The sequence below is a fragment of the Salmo salar genome, chromosome 21 (genome assembly GCF_965601325.2).
Source record: "Salmo salar chromosome 21, fSalSal1, whole genome shotgun sequence".
Lineage (NCBI taxonomy): Eukaryota > Metazoa > Chordata > Actinopteri > Salmoniformes > Salmonidae > Salmo > Salmo salar.
The window spans coordinates 17,418,720-17,443,438 of record NC_138311.1 but is presented as its reverse complement, the minus strand read 5'-3'; the positions used below and the strand labels follow the sequence as shown (position 1 = coordinate 17,443,438).

Below are 24,719 nucleotides of genomic sequence, written 5' to 3'. Positions count from 1 at the left end.
TGAAAAGAAAGAAGCCTGTACATAATACAAATATTCCTAAACATGCATCCTGTTTGCAATAAGTATAGTAAAGTAAAACTTTATGTCCTGAATAGAAAGCATTATGTTTGGAGCAAATCCAACACAACACATCACTGAGTACCACAATTTATATTTTCAAGAATGGTGGTGGCTGCATCATGTTATATTTATGCTTGTCATCGACAAGGACTAGGGAGTTTTTTTTAGGATATAAAGAAAAGGAATAGAGCTAAGCGGAGGCAAATTCCTAGAGGAAAACCTGGTTCACTCTGCTTTCCAACACACTGGGAGACAAATCCACATTTCAGCAGGACAATAACCTAAAATACAAGGACAAATATACACTGGAGTTACTTACCAAGACGACATTGAAGGTTCCTGAAGAGCCCAGTTACAGTTTTGACTTAAATCGGCTTGAAAATCTATGGTAAGACTTGAAAATGGTTGTCTAGTTTTGATCAACCAACATGACCAACATGAGTTCGAAGAATAAAAAAATAAAAAATAATGTGCAAATATTGTACAATAAGTGCAAAGCTCTTAGAGAGACTTACCCAGAAAAACTCACAGCCATAATCGCTACCAAAGGTGATTCTAACATGTATTGGTGTGGGGGTGTGAGTACTTATGTAAATGAGATATTTACTTAATTTTCAATACATTTGCAAATTATGTCTAAAAACACATTTTTGATTTCAGGTTGTAACACAACAAAATGTGGAACAAGTCAAATGGTATGAATAATTTCTGAAGGCACTGTATCTCATGATTGGGGAATCATCACAAAACAGGCATACCAAGTGGAACCTTATCAACGTGTCTCATGATGTTCCAACATGTTCCAGGTCTTTCTTTTGAATGAGAAAGGAATTTCATGTTGAACAGTTGGATAGTAGACGACCTGACATAAATGTAATGATTTCCTCAGCAAACTGTATCAGCGCCTTTATCCTTTATCCATAGGGGCGGCACCCAAACATTGTAAATGACAACACCAACATGGTTGTTGATTCCATAGGTGCTGGATGGTGCTGTCCAGTACCATCATTGGTACTGGCTATCATCTCAGAGCAGGAGCGGACGAGGCTAAGGTAAGAGGATAAAGGGTGTTATAGAATCGTGTGGTGATAAGGAAGATCACTATCATAAGGAACGTGGGTTGCACAAACAGATTAATGAATACATCATTGAGTATCTCTGTCTCAGGTCTTATCATATCATTTGAAATAAAGTTATTCAGGGTTTTGCTTCCACTCATCAATCAAGAGGAGTTCCTTCAGGATGAATGTCCATGTGATGAACTTGATATAGGCATACTCTGATCTAGAGTAGCTTTCCACAGCAGCTTCTTGCAGTGAAAAACATGACTGACTAGCCTATACGTTGGAGTGAAATTCTATAACAGGTAAACAACGGTTTCCACTCTTGTTGTGGTGTGAAATGAAACAAAGCAGAACGGCATTGATTTTGTTTCTACAATAATACAGCTGCGATTAATCAACCAATGTGGGGGACCGTATAAACATATGCCAAATGCAGGGGGTTGCGTGGATAGTGAAGTGAGTCTCTCAATATCAGAGATTAGACTTACTAATCAATATTAAACCTATACATCTAGTCAATTACCTTTATTTGTATTGTAAAAACATGAATGCATTGATTAAGCAAATGCATTAACTTTAAATGAAGCTTATTATTTATCTTACAAAGAAGGATATAGATATATATATATATATATATATATATATATATATATATATATATATATATATATATATAAGGATTCAGTAGCTTACTGTACTTTATGTTAGGCTAGCCCTCAAAACTGTGTGGTTATAAAAGTTCATTTTTACTGGCCTTTTTCCATTATAAGGGGGAAAATGTATCATACTGGGAAAAAAATCTCCCTAGTGGAAGGATACCTTTATTGCTCTTATTTTGAGGCCAAATTATCCCCACTTCAAAGCACTAACCCCATCATAGACTAGATAGAGTTATTATCTGCCCTCGCCTTTTACACATTATATTGAAAATGGTCTCTGTGGGTAACGCGTTCAAGGCTGAGAGGACAACAATAATTCTGTCCTACAAGTATTTTAGGTAGCATTAGGATCAGCATGTCTTACGTAACACTGACTCTGATAACAAACTGTAAGAATGAAAGAATGCTTAATCTGCATTCCTGGACAGAAATGAATACAATATGTGTGCCTTTAAATGCATACTGCATTTACAATTCTTGAATTCAGTACTATGGTAATACTATTTTATTTATACACGTGATTTATATATTGTGCAAAAGTATTAGATTTGTGACATTACAGTTTTGTCCCTATTACTTTTAAGCAGTGAACAATCTTCTGGTCTAGTGTCTATAATGACACTATCCTCCTAGAAGTAAATAAATAAACTCAGTATTTCACTAGCAGCTTGCTGACGCCTTAAGTCCCTGCAATCATCATTCCTCTCAGGGCCGCTCTATGTGGCTGCCACAGATTTATACCCGTTCAGTCCTCCAAGTAATTTACACTGCAAGTCTGGACCAAGGAAATATAGTATTCTTAGTGTACCTGAAAATCTATTCTTACAGTACAGTAAAATATACTCTGCAACCTCTGGGGAGTTTTCAGGACACAGACCTGGATGTTTTGTAAGAGTCAACATTTTAGTGGTGTATGTTACTGAAGAAAGACCCAAAAAGTTTGGGAATGTCAATACTAGCAAATGCTAAACACAGAAGCCCGTAAAATAAATGAGTATATTTTACTTATGAACTGGCAACAATCTGGGCATGAAAATGTGTGTGTAGATCAGATGACCAATATGTTACGTTACGGTAAGGGTTACAATGCTCTTTAACGCAGAGCAAAAACATTACCTCTCTGGGTTAAATGTGGCAGTCCACATGTTTGATCCTTCAGCGCGCACCACACGGCAAAGAGCTGTCTCTTCTCTGGGCTGCCCACACCAACCGCCGGGCCTGGCCTGTCATGATGGTGAATGGGATCCTCCAGAGCTGTGGTCGCCAGCCATGATCTCCTTCCTGTCTGGCTTTGGCTCTCTGCTTGTGGTCCAGTAGCGAAGCTAATGAGAGCCTTCCAAACGCATTCTGACAGAGCTTAGTGATTGCAGGCATAATCAGACCCAGTGTAAAAAAAAAGAAAAAAAGACTGGAATTGTGCGCTGCAGCGGGTTTGTATTTTAATGTCATAAACTTAATGAATCCTCTGTACCCCGGGGAAGAGAAGACTGTCAAAAATAAAGGGGAGACTGTGGTTCGAGGAGCTGTATCTCACAGACATACTGTGCTGGGATGCAGAGATAAAGTATTTCTCAGAGAGGGGGAGAAAAGCCTGTGTTTAGCTGACGGGTCAGAACAGGTATATACGCTGGTGAAATGTTTATCACACAGTTATCACTGTTTATTGTTTTCACTTCGACCACTGACGCCGTGTTCCCTGCCAGGCCAGTTCATGGCTCATAGTAAGTACCCCGGCAGTGTCAGCCCTCCTCATGTTAGAAACACTGAGCCGTGTTCGAGTGAGGCTGAGCACTGCATCACAGTCCTCTTGTTCCTCTAAAGTACACGCTGGTAATCAGCATACAGGCTGCGGTGTAATTGCTCTCGGCAAGTGTTAATTGCCTTTAGAAACTGTCTAAGAGAGACATTTACTAGCGGCCTTTCAACTTTAACAAGAGCCCCATTAGGGGTTCAGGCACGATAGCCAGAGAAATGAACACGTTGCTGTTGATGCACTATTCATCTTGCACTTATACATTTGCTTTCTGCCAAGACAAATCAAGCCTTGCGCTGGGAGTGAACCGCGAGGTCAATAAGACGCACAAGTCCCATAGGGCGGCGCACAATTGGCCCAGCATTCTCCGGGTTATTAGGGGAGGGTTTGGCCAGGGTTTGGCCAGGGTAGGCCGTCATTGTAAAATACTTTTTTTTTTTTCTTAACTGACTTGCCTAGTTAAATAAAGGTTAAATACTTTTGTTTTTTAGTTGATCAAAACAAACATGTTTAGCAACATTTAAGAAGATATGGTCTATTATTAAAAGGCTATTTATGGAGTGTGTGTGTGTGTGTGTGTGTGTGTGTGTGTGTGCGTGCGTGCGTGCGTGCGTGCGTGCGTGAAAGAGGGAGAGTGCAAAAAGGGAGCGGCGTGGCAACGAGCCCCCGTGAATATCATCATCACCATTTCATTACACCAGCCGCGCACAATGGGAATGTCAGTATCTATCAGGGGCATAATGAAGCAGTGATTCCCCAGGGTGGGAGATGGATCTGGCACGTCAGGAACCCAATGACTAGACTGATGGATAGATATGAGAGGAGAGCTCGCCATCTGAGAGGGGATAGGGGAAGAACCCCATGGTGTGCAGACCGCCTGGGACCTCAGTGACCACATGAGGACGCTGGAGATGCAGAGATACCGCTGAGAGAGAGAACTCCCAGTGCTGTGGTTAGGAGGAAGAGGCTGCATCTAAGACCTCTCTAAAGCACAAATCATCATAAATATCAATATCCCACAAAATCGATGGAAAGATTGTACAACAAGCAGATGAAACCAATACCATATCTGGACACATTCTGACAAACTACCACTAAATGATTTATAGCATAATTAAAAACCAGAGGTTCAGCTAGATGAATTCCGAGTGAACCTTGGATTTGTTTCATTTTCAACTTGGCAAGAAAACTAAAGCCTCTTTAGGACAACCATCTCCTCATAGGCTGTGTGTTGGGGACGGAGAAGTTGTAATTGTGGTGTGAAATGGAGGGTGGTCATCCTAGTGACCAGTCAGACAGCAGGCATTTCACAGTCTGGTGTTCATAGACAGTCTACCCCGAGAGACTGAGAAAATAGAGAGGAAATCAGCCATGCTTGTTATTTTCAAAGGCCTGCTTTGGACATGATCAAAGTTTAATAATGCTTGTAATTGGAATTGATGGCCTTACAGATTGTTGGTTAAGGTGATGGAGCAACATGAGAAACAATTCAATATGACTTTTATGCTCCATATCAGAGAGCTGTTCCAAAGCGTTTGTGATTGGTTAACTTTATTCCCCTTACATGTTTCTGTCAAAATTGACATTTTGTTCAAACAATCTTGGTGATGCTAATACAGCTCTGGAGATGATACATTTTGCATTGTGTGGAAGTCCAAGGACTAATATTTATATTCCAGTGTAGGTTGAGAATGTAACTTCCTGTGGGAAGCCATTCGTCTCTGCTGAGTCGCTGGATTGTGACGACTAAAGGAACCAATTATTGGGTGATACAAATGCTGGTTCAGTTAATACAGCTCCTTTGTTTTCATTAACCTTCATTTATTTCAAGAGCCTCAGACACCTGCTTCCAAATTAGCTCTGTAATTATGCATCAGTTCAATTAAGCCCAGACAATATTATCACCATTACTGATGCAAAACAACCTAACTACTTTAGTTATCCCACTTTGATTCAAAGAAAAGAACGGTTTATGATTTCAATTACCCACTTATGAATGTGATTTTCTTTCCCCCAATCCTGTATTTTGTGTTGCTGTTACGAAACATTCAATGGCATCGCGTCCATAATGATCACGGCAGTGACCGGTGAAACCGAGAGGAGTGTCTCGCAGGGGAGCGGGGGGGTTGTAGCTCACCTTGCACCACTGAAACACTCGGTTCCCGTATGACTGGATTGAAATAAAATGCACCCAGGCAGAGCCTTGAAATGGGCTTCTCTGAGAGATAAAAAAAATATGTAAAGGGAGCACAGTGTGATGCTTTTCATGATAAATATCTTCAAAGTGTGATTAATGAGAGGAGCGGAATACACGGCAGGGCCTCGTGAAAGCTCAGCTGTGAGATGATCCGCCAATAAAACTCCCCCTCCAGGGTGATTCATTTGAGGAACGGAGAATGGCAATCACATAGACTCTTTGGAGAATTTGGACAAGGCACTGGAAATACACACACATTTGCTCATAACAGATCTTTGGACTGGGGGAGTGGGGAGAGCTGATCATTTCACTGGCCGCGGTTGAAAAAAAAAAAATCGATACATGAATTGTTCATTTTTACTGCCCATACTGGACTTTGGTACTGTGGAATCGCAACTTCCATTTTTTGGGGGCAATCAGAAATATTCATACTTTGTAAATGTGGAGTATTTGAACATGCATCTGCACCACCGAGATAACCGCAATTCAGTTGGCCTCCGATGACGGATGGATGGTGGGTGGCAAAGGCCGAGTGTCTTCTGAGGTCAATCAGCTCCAAGTTGCTCTCACACCATTGCTGTTCCCCATGGCTGACCATAAAGGCTGGTCTGTCACCTAAAGGCTTTCAGCCACCAAATAACAGGACCCCAGAGGGAACTATAGGACGACCACAGGAGGGGAAGAAAAAACAGCAAGCCATTTCAATCAAGTCGAGCAGACTCACAGCCACAGATTTATTTCAACAGTGCGGATGCGTAGCAGATGATCATTGGACCTCGTTAACAAAGAACAGCCAAAAACATGCCCCCCCCCCCCCACGTTCTTTTTTTAAAAGCTGAGATTTTTTTGTTTCTGCTGTAAATAGGACAGCAATGCACTGCACATGGTATGAGGTTAAAGTGCCTGCCTCGACAGGGGACATCCACCCCACTGAGGAATGTATTCAATGTATCTTATCACAGAAACAACAGAATCATCATCACAACTGTGCATTTGGTTTGTTTAAATCAACATCTCAACGACAGACAATTGGTCTTTCACAACACGTCGGTTCTCACAGGATTAAACTGTGCACATGTGGATCATGTAAAGACCCCAACAAATCCATGACATAGTTTATAGATTTGAAAGGTGATTCATTTGAGGAATGGCCCCCCTTCATGAAATGAAATACTTCAAAACAAAGTAAACGCTCTACAATGTGCAACTGTTAAAATAGAAACAATCCTTCGTCCCTAGGGTCAAATATTTCCCCAGATAGCTTAGCATTGTGCTTCTCACAAAATAAAGCACCAGCAAATCTACTGACGGAGCTCAGCTTCCCTCCCACAGCGAGTCGCGTGACTTTATAACATTCGGTCAGTGTGATTCACAAAGACATATTACATTTACACAACATAGAATGCACTAAGGTTAAGGGTGGTGACTGAGTTACATATTACTATATAAATATCTTAATCCATCTATTAGTTATATTAAGGGCTGTATTTACATATATATTTGTAAGCATACCCTTCTTTGGTTCACAAGTACACTAAAATACCTTTAATATCATTATTCAAAACATTTGGGTAATATACAGTACTGTTTCAAAATATAAGTAAGGACACATTACAAATGGAATAGATAACTATTTCACACATATACTTTCTTGATATAAATAAAGTGATTTGTCTATTAATTTTTATAGTCATTGGAACATGTGTTACTGAAAAACTAGGATATATATATTTGCCACAAAAGCAATGTAACAATACTATACACAATCTTCACAAAATTCATTATCTCTAAAAACGCAGCAACAGAATACAGTACCTGTTACAATGACTGTGTAATATTCCCTCTACTTAATATGAAAGGGGAAGAACAGCCAGGATATAATGCAGTGTTTCATATGGTGCATCTGGCCTAATAATTACATGGACAACACACAGCACCAATAGTCAGTACATTATAATATACTGTTTATATCTCGGTATACAGTATATATACAGTATATTACAATACTGTATACATCTATGCCATGAGGTCCTTTGCATTGTGCTCTGTCGCCTACTGAAAAAGATCTCTCAAGGTCACTCAGGATGTGAATATGTATTCTCTTATGTAGGCTACAATACTGTACAATAGTTACAGTTAAATCTAACAATGGCATAGTCACTGCTAAAAGACAGAACAGACAGGAAACACATGAGACGGACCACAGCTTACCTAAAAAAAAGTCCTACAAGCAGCTGAAGTTTCAAAGTCCTACATGATTGGTCAAGAGACAACAGGAATATGAAGCTTGCTGTAGTTCAGGGTCTTTTTCGAGCTAGACATGACAAAGCTGAGACGGAAAGGTCAAAGGGCAACATCCTCCTACTGAGCGTGGCCCTCACAAGTCATGCCCCAGTCTCTCAATCTCATCGGTCAAGAAGTCGATATCTGACCTGGTGGCGGCAGGATTGGAGATGACCATGCGGAAGAAGTTGACCTTGTCTCCCTGAGGCTGGTAGCCCACCATGGTAGTTCCAGACTCCATCATCAACGCTTTGATCTTGGGGGCCACCTGGTTTAGAGACAAGGACAATTCAGAGAAATATACAGTAGGTCAGTGCTGTCTCATGGGAATACAAAATATCGTCTTTATAGACCAAAGCTGACGAGTCCTTACCTTATGCAACCTGTCCCGCCTCTCTTGACCATCGGGCATGTCACGAATGCCTGGCGGAAGGTACCAGAAGCAGACATTTGTGTGCTGGGGCTGTGGAAAGAAAACGGAGACGACATTGTTTGTCAGTGTCTTAACTCAATGGATGGTCTGAAGAAGAAGTACCAACCTCAGTAAGAGGCCAAATAAAGAGCTGAGGCTATGTAAGGTACAGATGTTGTATCTTCATTTGATTAGTCTGTTGTCGCTGATATTCAAATTAGCCTCGTAATTTACATAAATTCACTGAAAACCCACAGTTCTCTTTAAAGTACCAGACAGAATAAATGTCCTACTACTCCAACATCAACAACAGCCATTTTATATATCTTAATAACACAAGATCGGGGGCCTCCCGAGTGGCACAGCGGTCTAAGGCACTGCATCGCAGTGCTTGAGGCTTCACTATAGACCCAGGTTTGATCCCAGGTTGTTTCGCAGCCAGCCATGACTGGGAGACCCATGAGGCAGCGCACAATTGGCCCAGCGTCGTCCGGGTTAGGGGAGAGTTTGGCCGTCCATGTCCCGTCCATGTCTAGCGACTCCTTGTGGCGGGCCGGGTGCATGCACGCTGACTTCGGTAGCCAGTTGTACGGTGTTTCCTCCGACACATTAGTGCGGCTGGCTTCCGGGTTAAGCGAGCAGTGTGTCAAGAAGCAGTGTGGCTTGGCAGGGAGGTGTTTCGGAAGATGCATGGCTCTCGACCTTCGCCTCTCTCTCTCTCGAGTCTGAACGGGAGTTTCAGCGATGGGACAAGACTGTAACTACCAATTGGATATCATGAAATTGTGGAGGAAAAGGGGTAAAAAGTACCCAAGAAATTATAATAAAATTACACAACATCAATATTGGTCTCCATAACGACATACAAGTGTATCCAAAATGGAGCCATAGGCTACACCTAAATTATAGCCTACTGTAGCGAATCAAAACTAATTTCCTGTAACAAATTATCACTTTTCTGAGAATAACCTGCTGCAGGATTATTTTACTCCTCCGACAAAGCCGGTCAAATTTAAGATCCCACATCTGTAAATTCCTAAATCCACAAGGAGTTCAACTGAGGATTCTAAAGCATAGCGCCACCTCAGGCAGGCCTGCCTCACTACATTGTGTTGCTCAGAACCCTTTTGGGCACCTCAGTTAATGACTTCTGACTCATCGGATATCAGATATTTCCAATATCTCTGATGCTCCATTGGAAGATATTACTATCTTTGGAAACAGAACAGAGTAGAAAACGCAGTGCGATCAATCTCACCTCTCCCTCGAACACCATCTGATAGCCCTCACGGTCCCTGATTTTAGTGTAGAGATAATGCGAGAGGTCCAAGCACTTGTCGATGTGGTGTTCAAACCCTACCGTTCCCTGTTGGAGCGGAAATATACATAGATAGAGAAGGAATATCAAACATTACTCTTTTTTTTTGTTAACTGGTCCAAGATCAGCATCCAAGATCAATCCCTATCACATGCTTAACATAATATAGACAGATTTAGTATTAGAACAAAAGCTTGGGGAGATACGTGCACATACCTTTGCTTTCCACATGAGCCAGAATTTGAAGATATCTACGTGTCGTCCACACTGGATGGCCTTATCCCCCGTGTCGTACGATACATCATACTGTTTGTCAGGTTGGAAGAGGTAGCCAGCACACATTGAGTTGCAGCCTGATAAAACTCCCTGTAAAGATCAATGGTGTGGTTAAAGGCGAGAGGCAGATACTTAGAGTGCAATGGTGCCTTCAAACTGGGCTGTATTCATAGGTATAGTATGCCAGATCTCTGACTTGTGACCTAACTTGAGTGTTTCCCGGCATACGCTAGTAGGGCGCATGCCCCGCCCACCTAAGGATCTGCCTATTTCAGACATCTATTTCCTGTGTTCGAGGGGTGCAAAATCCACTTGTCACTTAAATCTGGCTAGATTGATTGTTTTTTTTTACTCCTGCGACTCTTTCATACTCTTGCTTGTGCCTGTCGTTTTTTCCCGTTAACGTTACGGCCGCCAAAATGTTTGTTATGACCTGTCAAACACACGCTGGTAATGGCTGAAATGGGCTCAATGGAATACAGTGCCTTCAGAAAGTATTCAGACCACTTGACTTTTTCCCCCATTTTGTTACTTTACAGCCTTATTCTAAAAAGGATTAAATTTAAAAAAATCCTCAGCAATCTACACACAATACCCCATAATGACAAAGCGAAAACAGGTTTTTAGAAGTGTTTGTACATTATTTCCATAAGTATTCAGACCCTTTGCTATGAGACTCGAAGTTGAGCTCAGGTGCATCCTGTTTCCAAAAGCTGAACGTAGCAAAGTACAGAGAGATCCTTGATGAAAACCTGCTCCAGAGCGCTCAGGACCTCAGACTGGGGTGAACGTTCACCTTCCAACAGGACAACGACCCTAAGCACACAACCAAGACAACGCAGGAGTCGCTTTGGGACAAGTCTCTGAATGTCCTTGAGTGGCCCTGCCAGAGCCCTGACTTGAACCCGACGAACATCTCTGGAGAGACCTGAAAATAGCTGTGCAGCAACGCTCCCCATCCAACCTGACAGAGCTTGAGAAGATCTGCAGAGAAGAATGGGAGAAACTCCCCAAATACAGATGTGCCAAGCTTGTAGCATCATACCCAAGAAGACTAGGATTTAATTGCTGCCAAAGGTGCTTCAACAACGTACTAAGTAATGTGATATTTTTATTTTTGTATTTTTATAAATTAGCAAAAATGTCTACAAACCTGTTATTGCTTGGTTATTATGGGGTATTATGTGTAGATTGATGAGGGGAAAAAACTATTGAATCAATTTTAGAATAAGTCTGTAACCTAACAAAATGTGGAAAAAGTCAAGGGGTCTGAATACTTTCCGAAGGCACTGTACATTGGCTTTCCTTTGAATCTATAGCAACGCTGAAGCTTCGTCGGGGATTTAACACACCATCTTGACACTTACATCACTAGAAAGAGAAGCTAGCTAACTTTATTTTGATGGGTGTTCATTTTTTGTGAAATTGAAAACAGTAATCTTTTAATACAGTTTAATAGAAATGAGATGCGCTGAAATGAAAGCAACTTCCATACATGAAAACTCGGATTATATGTCTGATCTCGCAAACAAATGTGAAGTATGTATAGATAGGTGTAATCTAGAGCCAAGCCTGTAGATTTTTTCATCAGAGGGTATCCTGCTATTATAACACTGAATTGTGCAAGAGAACGTGACAATAACAGTAATTAATGAGGCAGTCTAGACAGTGTAGGTGAGTGGCAGTATAGGGTAGACAGAGCAAGTGTTTGGTGGTTCCAGCCCTGTTCCACCCCTTTATGTTAATATATTCATATATGCAAACACACCTGGTGTATTTATGCAAATGAGGCACATAACATTTTCTTTATTTTAACACGAAATAAAAAATAACTGATGCAATAAGAAAATGTATGTATGCGTGCATTCTAAGAAGAAAAAAATGAAATTTCACAATAAATTGAATAGCTTGAATTCCCACCAAAATCCCTGAACTCCATCCATTATTTGTCTGTGCTAGTAAAATGTTTTATGTGCTATAATTCTGCCAATATCTGATGGATTATAGAAATTCAAAAAGTTTGAAGTATCTTTATCCATGGTCCAATTGCTGCATTTATTACAATTTCGATGACCATTGCTAATCATACACCATACGTGAAAACTCATCAGTCAGTAATTGCGCGTACCCTCTCTCTGACCAGAATGGCAGAGCACTGCAGTGGCACACCCATCATCTTGTGAGGGTTCCAGGTGACTGAGTTGGCCCTGTAAACATGGAACACAGGCTGTAAGACAGGCTACAGTCACCAATGTGTGTGTGAGACCATTGTAGGTTGTCAGGGCTGTAGCCTACCTCTCCACGCCACGCAGCTTGTGCCTGTGCTTCCTGGACATCAGTAGGCCTCCTCCCCATGCACCCTGAACAAAAACAACGGTTTGTTTTGAATCCTCAAAAGGATTAGACCTGAAAATGGCTGATATGTTTAAACTAAAGATTAGCCCGCCATGAAAATGTATTGCAATCATCCCTGAAATGATCAATATCACAATAACCTTCCTGTACTTATAGTAGGAAGATGCACTTACATCAACATGTAGCCACATGTTGTATTTCTCGCAGATGTCTGCAATCTCATGGATGGGGTCGAACGCTCCATACACTGTGGAACCAGCTGTAGCATTCACAAACATTGGGACACAACCCTGCAAGCGTAACCCATCAGAATGAATATGGGTTCTTATATTATTGCAGTGAATTGAAATGCTTGCATCCTTCAGTTTCTGTTATCTTTGACTGAAAATAAATTGGTTAGAGCAGAATTCACAGACATTTGACTATTTCTCTTGTCAAGTCTTTGTCACAGCAGAACTGCACACCCATTGCAGAGAGCCTGCTATCACCTCCCTCCTCTCACGGAATTAGCTTCAGGAGACTGTACTTCGGAACTAATAGCAGTCGGTAAGATAATATTTGAGGAGGCATAAGCACTAACTCTAAAATGAAAGGAGACGTATTTTAGTTTTGTAAACAAGTAATGGCCTGACTATTCCGTTAACGACTGGATTCATAAGAATTCAGTTTCAGTGCAGAAACAAACAGAAGTGAATGAATGTCTTCAGGGAGAACGAATCCACAATTTGAAGTTGATTGTCTGACAGTTTGAAACTCACCCGCGCCTTGGCATCGATGACCTTGGCTTCCAAATCAGCAGGAATGACTCTCCCTCTAGAGAAGCAAACAGACAGTCAAAGGGAGGTTTTCATTGGGTTATTTCATACAGTGCAGTGTATTGGACATGCATCCACAAACCTCTCATCTGTGCTCAGCAGGATCAGGTTTTCTGTTCCAAAGCCCAGAGCAGCACAGGCTTTCTTTATAGAGTAGTGGCTCTGTCAAAACACATGACCATGGCATTAGACTACTAGCCTATCAGCTGAGGGCAGAGATACAGTCAGCTGTACCGTCCAATTGTTTTCATCTTTTTCAATGAGGGCCATTTTGTAGCTTTGAATCAGGCATGCCATGAACTCTTTACACACAATAGACAGGGTCAATCGAGGAGTGACACAATAAGAAACAGTAAGACTTTGTTTTGGTGACATAATACTGTTTCTGACACTGGAGATATATTGTGACGTGAAAATGCATGTTATAATCAGATGTTATGAGGATACTGTATGAGGCTTACATGCTCGGAGGTGAAGAGCACCAGTCTGGGGGCAGCGGTCATGCCTTTGGTCTTGACTTCAGGGAAGAACTTGTAGCGGGCGGTCATCACACTGTACATGTTGGATATCGCTCCACCTGCACAGACGTTGCATACAATCCTTCACTAAACTGCATCCTATTATCTGAAGTTTTGGAAATATTCATCTGTAACAGTGGGTTTATTCTCATCTACGATTCCCAAGGCATGGATGAATTGACAACTGTTCATCCACATTGGCTTCACCTGGTGAGAATATCCCATCGCCCTCTCCATCAGGCCAGCCAATGATCTCCCTCATCTTCTTCAGCGTCAGCTGCTCCATGAGCACAAAGACTGGAGCGATCTCATAGGTGAACCTGAAATAGAGCACCTGTCTCCAGTTACCCACTACCAATTAGAAATCCATTCTATCACTGGCCTTGAACTCTCATATTGCCATTTGCTTCTCATATCTACATTGTCTATATTGACATAAGCAGAATCAATGAAGGCAGGTGGAAAAATCCCAGGCTAATGAATCACCATAGTGATAACAGCCAATAATTGTAGCTCTTTTTTTTTTTTTTTTACATAATTGGTTTTTAGTTTGTTGTGTTCTTGAATTGTCATTACATAAGTTTCTCATAGTGTTATTTGAGCACTGGCACTTTGAAGCCAGAGAAAGCATGGAACGTGCATACTACTTTCAACGCAGCCACGGTTCAATGATAGCTCTGTCACATTGTGTTAGGGATACCATTCGTTGCAGTGGAATGAGAACGAACATGAATGTCACGTCGGTGGAAGTCTATTAAGAGCATGCCACTAAGAGGGAGCTCTTGTCTCGGAGTTAGGAAGAGGCTAGAAATGGGATGTAGCACAATGAGAATGCCGTTATCGTCGTGTCTGAGGGTTGTCTGGAGGCCAGCTTCCACTGAGCTTGTTATGAATGCGTTTTTAATACATACAGTATATTACACTCGAGGCCCGTCTCTCTGAGAGTAATGATGGAAGAATGGTCGTTTCACCTTTACAATAGAAATGATAGGATTACAGTCATGTTTATACAACGCAATCACGATTGCAAAATAAAGGATTGTTTCCATATCATTAGAAGATGTTACAGAATTCCCTCCAGGGTAATGCGATATCAATGTGGAATTAAATGGATGCCCGACCACAGTAGCTCATCTATCTTCACTATGTACTGACCAATGCTCTCCTAATTACACTGCCTGTCTATTCATGCAATGAAAGTCAATGCATTAGAGGGACAATACAGTGTATCGCACCGTGCCATACACACAGCACATATGTTTTACTTCTCTTGCTGGCATATCCAGTAACAACTTTAAAAAAAGAAGGAAAAAAAAGTTATGAGTTATGTCCCAAATTAATTTTCGCTCGCTCACTCATGTAGACTAATCCCGATGATAGCCCTGTGACATGATTGTCAACCAATTAGTGTCAATCAATAAGTGTAATTAATGATGATGTAGTAATTAGCTAATGCAAATAACAAATATGTATGCAGTCAGAGCCCTCTGATTCAATTTGTCTACAGTAGCGTTGCCATGCAGCACACGGGCTAACACTCTCACCAGAACACTCTTCAGCACCACATCAATGAGCTTGACAAACTAAAGACTCTTCAAAACAGTGGGGGAAATCCTTTGGAGATTACAATAAATACAAAGTTAAATCAGGAGAGGGTTCAAACCTTTTATTATGCCAGGGGCCAGGCAAAAAAAACGAATGAATCCTTGACATGAAGAGCCTCAGCCTTGGTGGTAAGCTTGTATTTATGTGCTGTTTTTAAATAGGAATAAAAACACCATGACCACACATAAGACTGGTTCTTACCACGCATAAATGCTATGTTTCATCAGTGCTTAGGCGACAACATTTTTCATATAGTGTTTTTGTTTGTTTTGTTATGATGGTTTTACAAATGCCCTGACGGGTTTTAGGCTGACATCATAGACAAATCAACATGTTACAGTAGGTGATACACTCTGGCCAGTGTCTTAAATGACTCGGCAGCCTCAGCTGATAATCTGTGTGTACCGGTCAACAATAGCCAATGTTCAATGAAGCATCAACGTTTTTATCTTGGACAAGTCCCTGGACACCTGGTGTATCATAATGCTGTCTCTTCCAGATTGCCTTTCCCACGGCAAAAAAGCAATATCACTATGTCTGTTGTTCACATTTCTGCAGCAGATCTCAAGGGAGAATCTCATTCTGTTGTGGTACCGTTATCTCTGATCCAAAGAGTGTTACATAAAACAACCGCCCTATGTAAGATTCAATTGCTAATCGATATGCAATTAAATGTTCCTGCGGGGCTGTATTATCTGACTACAGCCACAGTGTTTGTCAACAACAATAATACAGCAACCAACAGATGACTAATTGCCATCTCTCCTCTTCATGCTTGCCATGTCACATTTGACTCGCTTAAGTGGCGGCTTGGAGAGCATCCTCAGGAGCATCGTCCTTCATTTAGAAGCTCATCAAAGGGCCCCAATTATGTCACTTCTACTGATCTTCATCTTCGACCAGAATCTTCCAAGGCCATTTGAAAAATGGTAGGAAATGTCATGTTTCTTCAGTGCCAGACTTACATTCACCCAAAGGAAATCCACTCACTGCGAAATTCGATATATCAACCCCTTATCACAATCCCAGCCTAAACTGAGAGCTATGTTGGGTCACTCTAACTAAGATCATTGGTTTAGGCAAATTGTTCACCTGACATTTTGCACAAAATCAAGAGGACTTTAATAACTGATATACTGTACAGATATTTACAATATTTCAGGATCCTGTGACTTTTGATAATAAACATATTTAAATGTATCATAAATGTGTAATAACTAAGGTAAATAAAGACCACTCACATGTTTGTGTTTGCGGTGGAGGTGAGCCATTCTCCTGCTAACCCAATGATGTCTAAACCAGTGGAGAGCTGATTGAAAAACCTGGGGTGACCTAGGAGGAAGACAACACCATTTGTCGTTAATACATTTCTCATGAAAGTTTCATCATTTAACTATGGGATTATCTGTAATCATTAAACCACATTGTAGACAAATGGGGAGATGTTGATTACGCTGAGGGTTAGCTCTGCTTCCTGCCTCCTCTGTCTTCTCTGTCCTCACCTGTTCTCACGCCATACTTCAGGGTATCCCTGCAGTCCACCAGGATCTGCTCCAGAGACTCAGGCTGGTCGGACAGCTCCAGGTTGAAGCCCTCCATGCCCTCCAGCAGCTGGTGGGGGTGGTGGAAGTCCAGGACCTTGGTGGATCTGTCGAAGGTCTTCCGGACGTAGTTTGTGAGAATATCCACCACCTCCAACAAGAACTGCATGGTTGGCTCCTCTCCATTTTTGGCTGGTAATAAATCTAGCGTGAGAAATTGAAGCATGTCGATATTTTCAGTTTCTCGTTTTCGAGAAACTTAGGTGTGTTTGAAGAGGTCACTTTCATAATATTCTGTAGAATTTGTCATGACTTCATTCTACTTCCCAACTCATAGATAATGTATTTTAGTTTCTTCTCTAAAGCTGGTATAAATTGTATCAATTAGAAAGTCATTTTTTAGCAACAAATGAATTACTATTTTTGCTATTTCTCCAGTGAGTGTCCCTGAGTAACCTAGGCTATTTTTTCAGCCACTTACAAATTGACCTAGAAGGTGATTATGGTCAAACAAATGGTGAATATTAATTTTAAATAGACATAGCAATCAATTCAGTTTCAATGACCAACAGCCTAATCATTTCAGTTTTTTGTATTCTTTTTCTCAATATGCGTTTTAAAAATTTCCCCTGAACTGTGATATGTGTATGTTATCTATTGTCCTTAATGTCATGAAATATCACTAAATCGAAAGAAATCACTGAGATTTAGACAGATGATAAAGATTTGGTAAATCAGTATTTTCAAATCAGATCAAATCAGGCTAATCTTCGCATCAGTAAGATAATTAACGTTTTCAAGTTGACTCATTTTCCATTTATTGTAAAACAACTGCACAAAACGAACATTAACAAGATCCCTACACAATTTGGATCATTCTGATTGATAGGCCTATATTTCCCATAATGGAAATAACTCGGCCAATTACCTCTAGCAAACAGATTGGAAAAGTCCGTCTCCGTGCGTCTGAAACGGGAATCCCTGTCGCTGTTATCAAGCAGGTCCTTAGACGATCTTTCCTTGAAGGAACTAATCTTCTCCTCGAGGTTATTGTTCTTCTGCAAAAATCCTAAATTGTTGCAAGGGGCAGAGGATTCAAATGAGGGATTACTATCATCACCCCCAATCCCAAACATTTTGATGACACCCTTTTTTTACACAAAACACATGCCTAAACTACTCTCACTGGTGGAACTGACAATGCTGTGACGGAGGCTAGTTTTGAGGTAGCCTAATTCCCATCCTGTCCATGGAAGCCTATTTGTGGGAGGAACAGTCAGTGGGAGGTTGAGCCCGGTGACATCAGCACGAAAATCCAGCCAAGCAAAAACAAATATCCGTAATTTAGTGTATGTACATTCGTATGAAGTCCCTCGGAGAGATTCCACTTCAGTAAGCAGGGAAGAGCACACAATGAACCGATGTCATTAAAGCCCGAAGGCAGATCTAATAGTTGGACTGGGCTGTGATGATATATTGGGACATTTTATAGCCTATCTGCTCATAGGCCCGTGGAGAACACCACATTAACTCAAATCTTATTTAGCCCTACCAATTTCTCCCAAACCTAATCTGATTTCTAGATTGGCCCTTCTAAAAATAACACATTTTCCAAATCTCCTGCTTAGATTATTAATCATAAAAAAAATCCTTCAATGTGATCTTATTTTACTATAAATAAGGCAATATTTCAGATAATATATCTAGCCCTATAAGATGTGAAACCCATTTCTATGCCATAGCCCACACCCTTTGGAGTAATAAATAAAAGTACATAAAAGTATATCAAAAGATGAAAGTTGGTTTTATTTCATTGTAACTCATTTCATTTCGTTTATATCATGTAATAATATAATGTATTTTATTATTTCACTTTCAAAAAAATGAGATGTTAGACTATAGTCTGAACAAGCTTGCATCTGTCTCACGTGAAGTCATATAAAACCAACATTTCACTTGGTCAAGCAAAACGGAAAGTTCGTGATGTTTTTAGACCAATATCACTGCACTTTAAAAACAGAGATGAAAAATGGCAATAGGCCTTTAACCGGATAGTGAATCAGATAAAACCAAAACGTAACAATTGCGTCAACATCCGCATTAAAACATCAAACATGATTTGTATTTGCATTCGGCCCATACTCTTGGGCATTGATTGGCCCTGATGGAACAATAACTGACTCAACGCTTGGCCATATCAGATAGGGCTAAGGCATTCTGCTTCCACTTAATCGGTTCGTATTGTGGAGCAGAAGACTGACTTGACAGCGCTATCTCTGTTAAACAGAACCTTGACGAATTACGATTTCAGGCGCGTCTCGTTCATCTTTTCTCTTCAGATGAGCTCTCATGATAAGGACCGATACCAAACCGTTCCACCAAATATACCTTTAATGAATGACACCCGCTCAGTTATAAAACTATAGGCTACTGTTGGTGTTGGAATGAGTAGAAGGGAGAGTCGGTCAAGGACTGATTCGGACAAGGCGCTAAATTATATGACAAGCGATAGTTTATTCAGAGTGAAGATATTTGGTACAGCGTGCACGGACTCGTTCCAGTAGCTCTGAGGGAGCCAGCGGAAGAGAGCCCCTAAAACAGTTTGTTTACATGTTTTATACAACACAGAAAGTAGGTTGAGTCTTGAAGTCCCGATCCTCTGGTTGGCTCAGGTCCAGGCGTTGTCACCGTCGATTGGCTCCATCTGTTCATGCGTCTTCCTGCGATCTTGCACAATGTTCTGATGATATTAGGTTTCTATCAAAGCTTCTAAGTCTGGGTGTGAGTGCCTTGGATAAGCTATGGCTTATGTGTGTGTGTGTGTTCCTGTTTTCACAGGGTCGGGCATGCCAGACACTGTTGCTGTTATCACGAGATGGGGCCCCGCAGGCTTGTGGTTGGGCCAGTTCCTATTATGTGCTGCAAGTGGAAACATCAGTTTGCTTGTGTAAGCTGCATTGAGACATAACTAGTTGGTTAGTGGAAAACATGTGTAATAGCTGCAATTCATGGTAATAACGTTTGTTAGCTTGGTGCATGTTAGAGGCACACTAAGTAGAAAATCTTACAAATTCTTACACTACCGAGATACATTAAGACAAAGACAAAGGTATGGCCAAGCAAAAATAAAGACAGTGGCCTACCATACTAGTTGATTAGGTCTACTACAATTCATGTAGTAAAATCCACTGTATATGTTCATGTTTATTCGAAATGAACCCCCAAAATAGAAGGGGGTTGGATAACCTACAGTTAGTCGGCTAACTGTGTATTCCAAGGTCATTACAAATCGGCAAAGGGAGGACTATATTTCTCAAGTATGCCATGGGAGGGCGCAAGAGTACGATTGTATTAGGGCCTACGAATTCAAAAAATGTACTAGCTGGGAAACAAAACAGACACTCATATTGAAAACAAAACATATGCAAGACTAAAGACAGCTCATATTGCATTTTTAGACGCCAACGTAGACCTTTATATTTATTTCTGGACCAATGGCTAGGCCTGTGGTCTCTGCAGGTTTTCAAACTGCTGTTCATATTCATAAAGAAATAGGTTTGTCACTATAAATTCCGTGGTAATAATCATTATGGACATAATCATCCTTTCATCATGAAAACCCACTCATGCGACAAGGGAAAACAGAAAGGGGCAGAAGCCCGTAACCACAGCCACCCAGTCTGCAGTCTTTGTGTTTCAGACCAACGTAGCCCATATTCCTCACATATGAGAATGGTCTGCTTGCCCAGCGTTGAATAACATAAAATATGCAACATAGGCTAACATATGCAGACTATGATCTTTATTTCTCGAGAAAAACTTAGGAACAATATAGCCTAAACATGAACATTAAATACATGACATGAAAATAGCGAACTTACCACATATCTTCATTCCCAATTTTCTAGTACATCCATGGGCAACTCCACACCAAGCGTCATAGCCTAAAATAGTTTTGGAAAACTATTGAGAGGGCCTCTACATTAGGCCTCAAGGGCATTATTTCTGCTAAAATAATTACAAACGCAAAGCGATGGATGGGGAAATGTTGATGAAACAGCAGTCTAGGTCTAGGAATGAAAGAATTTTGTTAGAGGCCAGTGAAAGGGACAAGGGACAGACCAGCTCCACACAGATTCACAGAATTCTGGACCAGAATCTACGCCAAGGTTTCACTCATGAAAGAAAATACAAAGGCAACAGAAAGATCTGAAATATGACGTGTATATTGCCAAATAGCCTAACCGAGCCAATTATGAGCGGAATAGGCTTGAGATGCACGTACGTGATTCGGGTTTTCGCGTCAATCATGCATTGATGTCAATAGAGACACAGACAAAAAGAAAGTTCCACATTTCTGCATGTAATACTGGCATGACACCAGTCTAATGGTTTTGGAAAACCAACAAGCGACAAAGCAGTTTGGCAAGCAAATCCAGCATTGACTAAATCCCTTGAGAAAAACGGAGGGGCAGTTTTTCTATTTGAATACATCTGATCTGACTTCATTTTAAATGGCGTAGCTTAATCGTTTACCTTTGCAAATGCATAATTTACACTGGGGTGTTGTCAATATCAAATCAGAGCTTTATGATTGTGTGTAGGCCTAAGAAAAATATGCCATTTATGGCAAACTTTGCAACAAAATTGGAATGTGCTTGGATGACTAATTGGGCTAATGTGTTTTTCATCAATAACTATTGGATAATGAAGAGTATTGAAGTAGAGCGGTTGCCTGCTTACATCTCTTAGCCTGGGCTACATCCCCCTCAGCTGATGGGGGTTACAATAAGGCGTTTGAACACACGCTATTAGGGACAATTTAAGCCCAGTTTATACCTGGTGCTAACATGAGTCCTTTGTCCTGAACTTGTATACATTCTGATTGTGCCCACATTTCCAGAAACGTGTCTACACATGGAATTAAAATGTGTCCGTAATCTGCCCACTGTGTCTACATTGTAACGAGATTTCCTGGTCCCTACCTTTACGCAAATTATGCAAAATAATGATTTAAATGGTTTCTATGTCCAGATCTGTCTACACTTGTAAGATATTCGGACACAATGCGTGCATGACTACCACCGGAGGTGGGCAGGATTATCTGATCACGATCATATCCCAATGTGTCTTTTCATTGTCTACACCTGTCTAAAAATGTGGGCACAACAATCAGAATGAGAAAAGATCAAGGCAAAGGAAGCAAGTTAGAACCAGGTATAAACGGGGCTTTAGTGTGGCTACAATTAACCCTACTTTGCGCATAATTACCCCCTAAACATCACTCACTCTATCTTTTCAACCAGGGCGGAAGAAATCCACAGAAAAAAATAGAACCTACTTCTTTCTGAAATGCAATAGTACTCTAATAAAAGCTTAATAAATAATAATAGTAATAGGCAAATAACATAATAATAATAATTAAAGTAGGCTGTAATATTATTTTGAAAGATAAAGCTAAATTCTTTGGCGATTTTCGTCTTTATCAATACCGACAGTTCGGGTTTTTAGTTTTGACAGCAAGATTCGTCTATCAAGCATGAAGCCGGGAGGTCCGCTGCGCATGCAATGCTGCGGTGATTTGTTGGGTGGCATTTAGAATGGTAGTGTACAGTTATTTTCCTCCATGGAAATGATTAATGGCATTGCTCACAAAGTAAATAGCACAATTGAAATAGCGTTTTATTTGTGATGGACCTACTTGTGCCTGGTGGTCGTAAATTTGTCGAGTTGGGATCCGGTTCCCCGCCAGAGGAGGAAGGTGCAGACGCCGCCATCACCCCTAAAATACAGTACAAAAGTCCTCACTTCCAAAGCGTCAATTTCTGTGAAACCGCTCTTATTTTATCCAAGATGAAAAGTCACATGAACTGTAAGGAGATGAGAAAGGGTAGCTGTCGGAGACATACAACATAGGCTATAGATAATCACATGCCGAACTATTTGAAATGTATCGATAGGATATTTTAAGATCGATCCGTCATACAAACGCTGACAGAAAACCACAGCTGCGAATAAGCAAGGGTCAGGACACGACAGACGAAACCCCGAAGACAACGTCTGGCAGCCAGGGTAGAATTATTCTCAACCATCAATCAACAGGTTGGTTGAGGCTGAACATATATTATTTTCTCCTGAATCAATACAGATTTGAAAGTCAAAACCTATGGCAAAATAACTTGTTGGCTATAAACACAATGCATTTCATTAGGCTTGATCAAATCAACCATAGCCCATCGACAAAGATGCTAATGAATCCTCACCAATCGATTCCATTTCATAACCTGGACTACAGTCAATGTGGATAATGAGGCACCACAGCAAGTGTCTTTGATTTCAGAGAGGTTGATATTTATCTGCCTTAAATGCATAGGACTTGATGAAAAGTTTAAGCCAAAAAAATTATTCAAACATTGAATTAGCCTTGTTAATTAATGATCAACTAAATGCCATAACAGCTCATCTGGCGACTTATCAAGTTAGGTGAACCGTCAAACCTCCGATAAATAAAGTATTAATTTGGTAAACAATGACCAAAAAGAGTCTACGTCAACAGAATTGATTGACAAACAGGATAGTGACACCTTAATTAAGGCGATGATTTGTAAATAATGACGACCCTGATCCAGGTCAACGTCAATTCAAGAAAAACCCATGCCCATACAATAATAAACCGTCCGTCATAGCTCGATTGTAGTTTAATGTAGTTGAATACAGACACAACAGATTTAATTCAAACCATGAATAACTTCAGCAAACAGACATACATTAACATGAAAAGCATGTATTGTTCTCTGTAGGTACTTTACAAAACCATGTGAAAGAATTGAAAACACCTGTTAGAGCATCTCAAACGTCAATTTATCATAAAGCATTCAATGAACAAATAAGATTTAGCCTGCTCTTGTAAAATAATAATCCCCTGTTAAAAAGCAGCTTACCGTGCTCAGGATGGGTACAGGTGACCCAAGTAGAGTCCAAAAAAGAAACTATGCGAGGACGATCAAATAAAGTCCTTTGGCGACGCAACGTCTGGTGCGCTTTTGACACTAAGAAACACAGGGTTTTGAATATCTATTGTCTACAAAATCCCATCCACGGTGACCTTTTAGGTGAAGTACGTTTGATTTGCTGATATTTAGAGCGTGCACTGCCTATTTATTCGTTACTACGCACGCATGATTCACACCAATACCTCCTCTGGTGCTGCATATTTCCACCCAATATCGAACAGATCCGCTTTGTCTGCAAATTTACACTGAATCGTGTCGCTTTCAGCTATAACGTGACTTTTGGGAAGTGCTTGATTGGCTTTGAAGCTATATACCTCGATTTGGAATCCTGGTCACGAACATGGACTTGGGAAGTTTGATCCTATGAGCAGAGCAACACATTACGCCCATAAGGGATGAAGGGAAGGGGGGGGGGGGTTGTCTTTGCCTTGTTCTTGAGAAATCCGAACAGTAGGTAACCATAATCAAAATAGCCATCTCCTTCTAGGTTATTGTTGATTTCCTTCTGTAACAGGTCAGGGAGCCTAGCGGTTAAGAGCGTTGGGCCAGTAACTGAAAGGTCGCTGGTTCGAAACCCCGAGCCAACTAAGTGAAAAATCTGTTGATATGCCCTTGAGCAAGGAATTTAACCCTAATTGTCTCTTTGGATAAGAGCGTCTTCTAAATGACTGAAACGTTAGGATTAGGATGTTTTATTGAAATCTCAGAATGCAAGGGTTCATCTGTTCCTCTATAGCCCTCAAACTCAACTCTACTTAAAAGCGAGTTCCACTGCGTTTTTTCATTGTTCCTCTCTAGTCAGGGCCTGACTTAGACCTAGGACACCAGGTGTGTGCAATTAATTATCAGG

The 24,719-nt window shown here is 40.8% G+C and overlaps 1 protein-coding gene across 2 annotated transcripts; it reads right to left on the bottom strand.

Moving 5' to 3' along the window:
- Window positions 1–6,438: 6,438 nt before the first annotated feature.
- Window positions 6,439–24,244, bottom strand: LOC106581773 (glutamate decarboxylase 1). Of its 2 annotated transcripts, XM_014164060.3 has the most exons (17): window positions 23,798–24,243; window positions 22,558–22,638; window positions 20,738–20,800; window positions 17,785–17,925; window positions 16,818–17,060; window positions 16,557–16,647; window positions 13,918–14,030; window positions 13,654–13,769; window positions 13,275–13,354; window positions 13,136–13,190; window positions 12,551–12,667; window positions 12,318–12,382; window positions 12,151–12,229; window positions 9,963–10,112; window positions 9,687–9,794; window positions 8,390–8,479; window positions 6,439–8,284 (listed from the first exon to the last, which is right to left on the bottom strand). In XM_014164060.3, exons 2-17 carry the CDS (start codon window positions 22,631–22,633, stop codon window positions 8,111–8,113), a joined length of 1,761 nt encoding a protein of 586 aa, XP_014019535.2. In that variant the 5' UTR covers window positions 22,634–22,638; window positions 23,798–24,243; the 3' UTR covers window positions 6,439–8,110. The 2 variants fall into 2 exon arrangements, with proteins under 2 accessions (XP_014019535.2, XP_014019536.1); XM_014164061.3 differs by lacking the exon at window positions 20,738–20,800 and having other exon boundaries at window positions 23,798–24,244.
- Window positions 24,245–24,719: the final 475 nt, after the last annotated feature.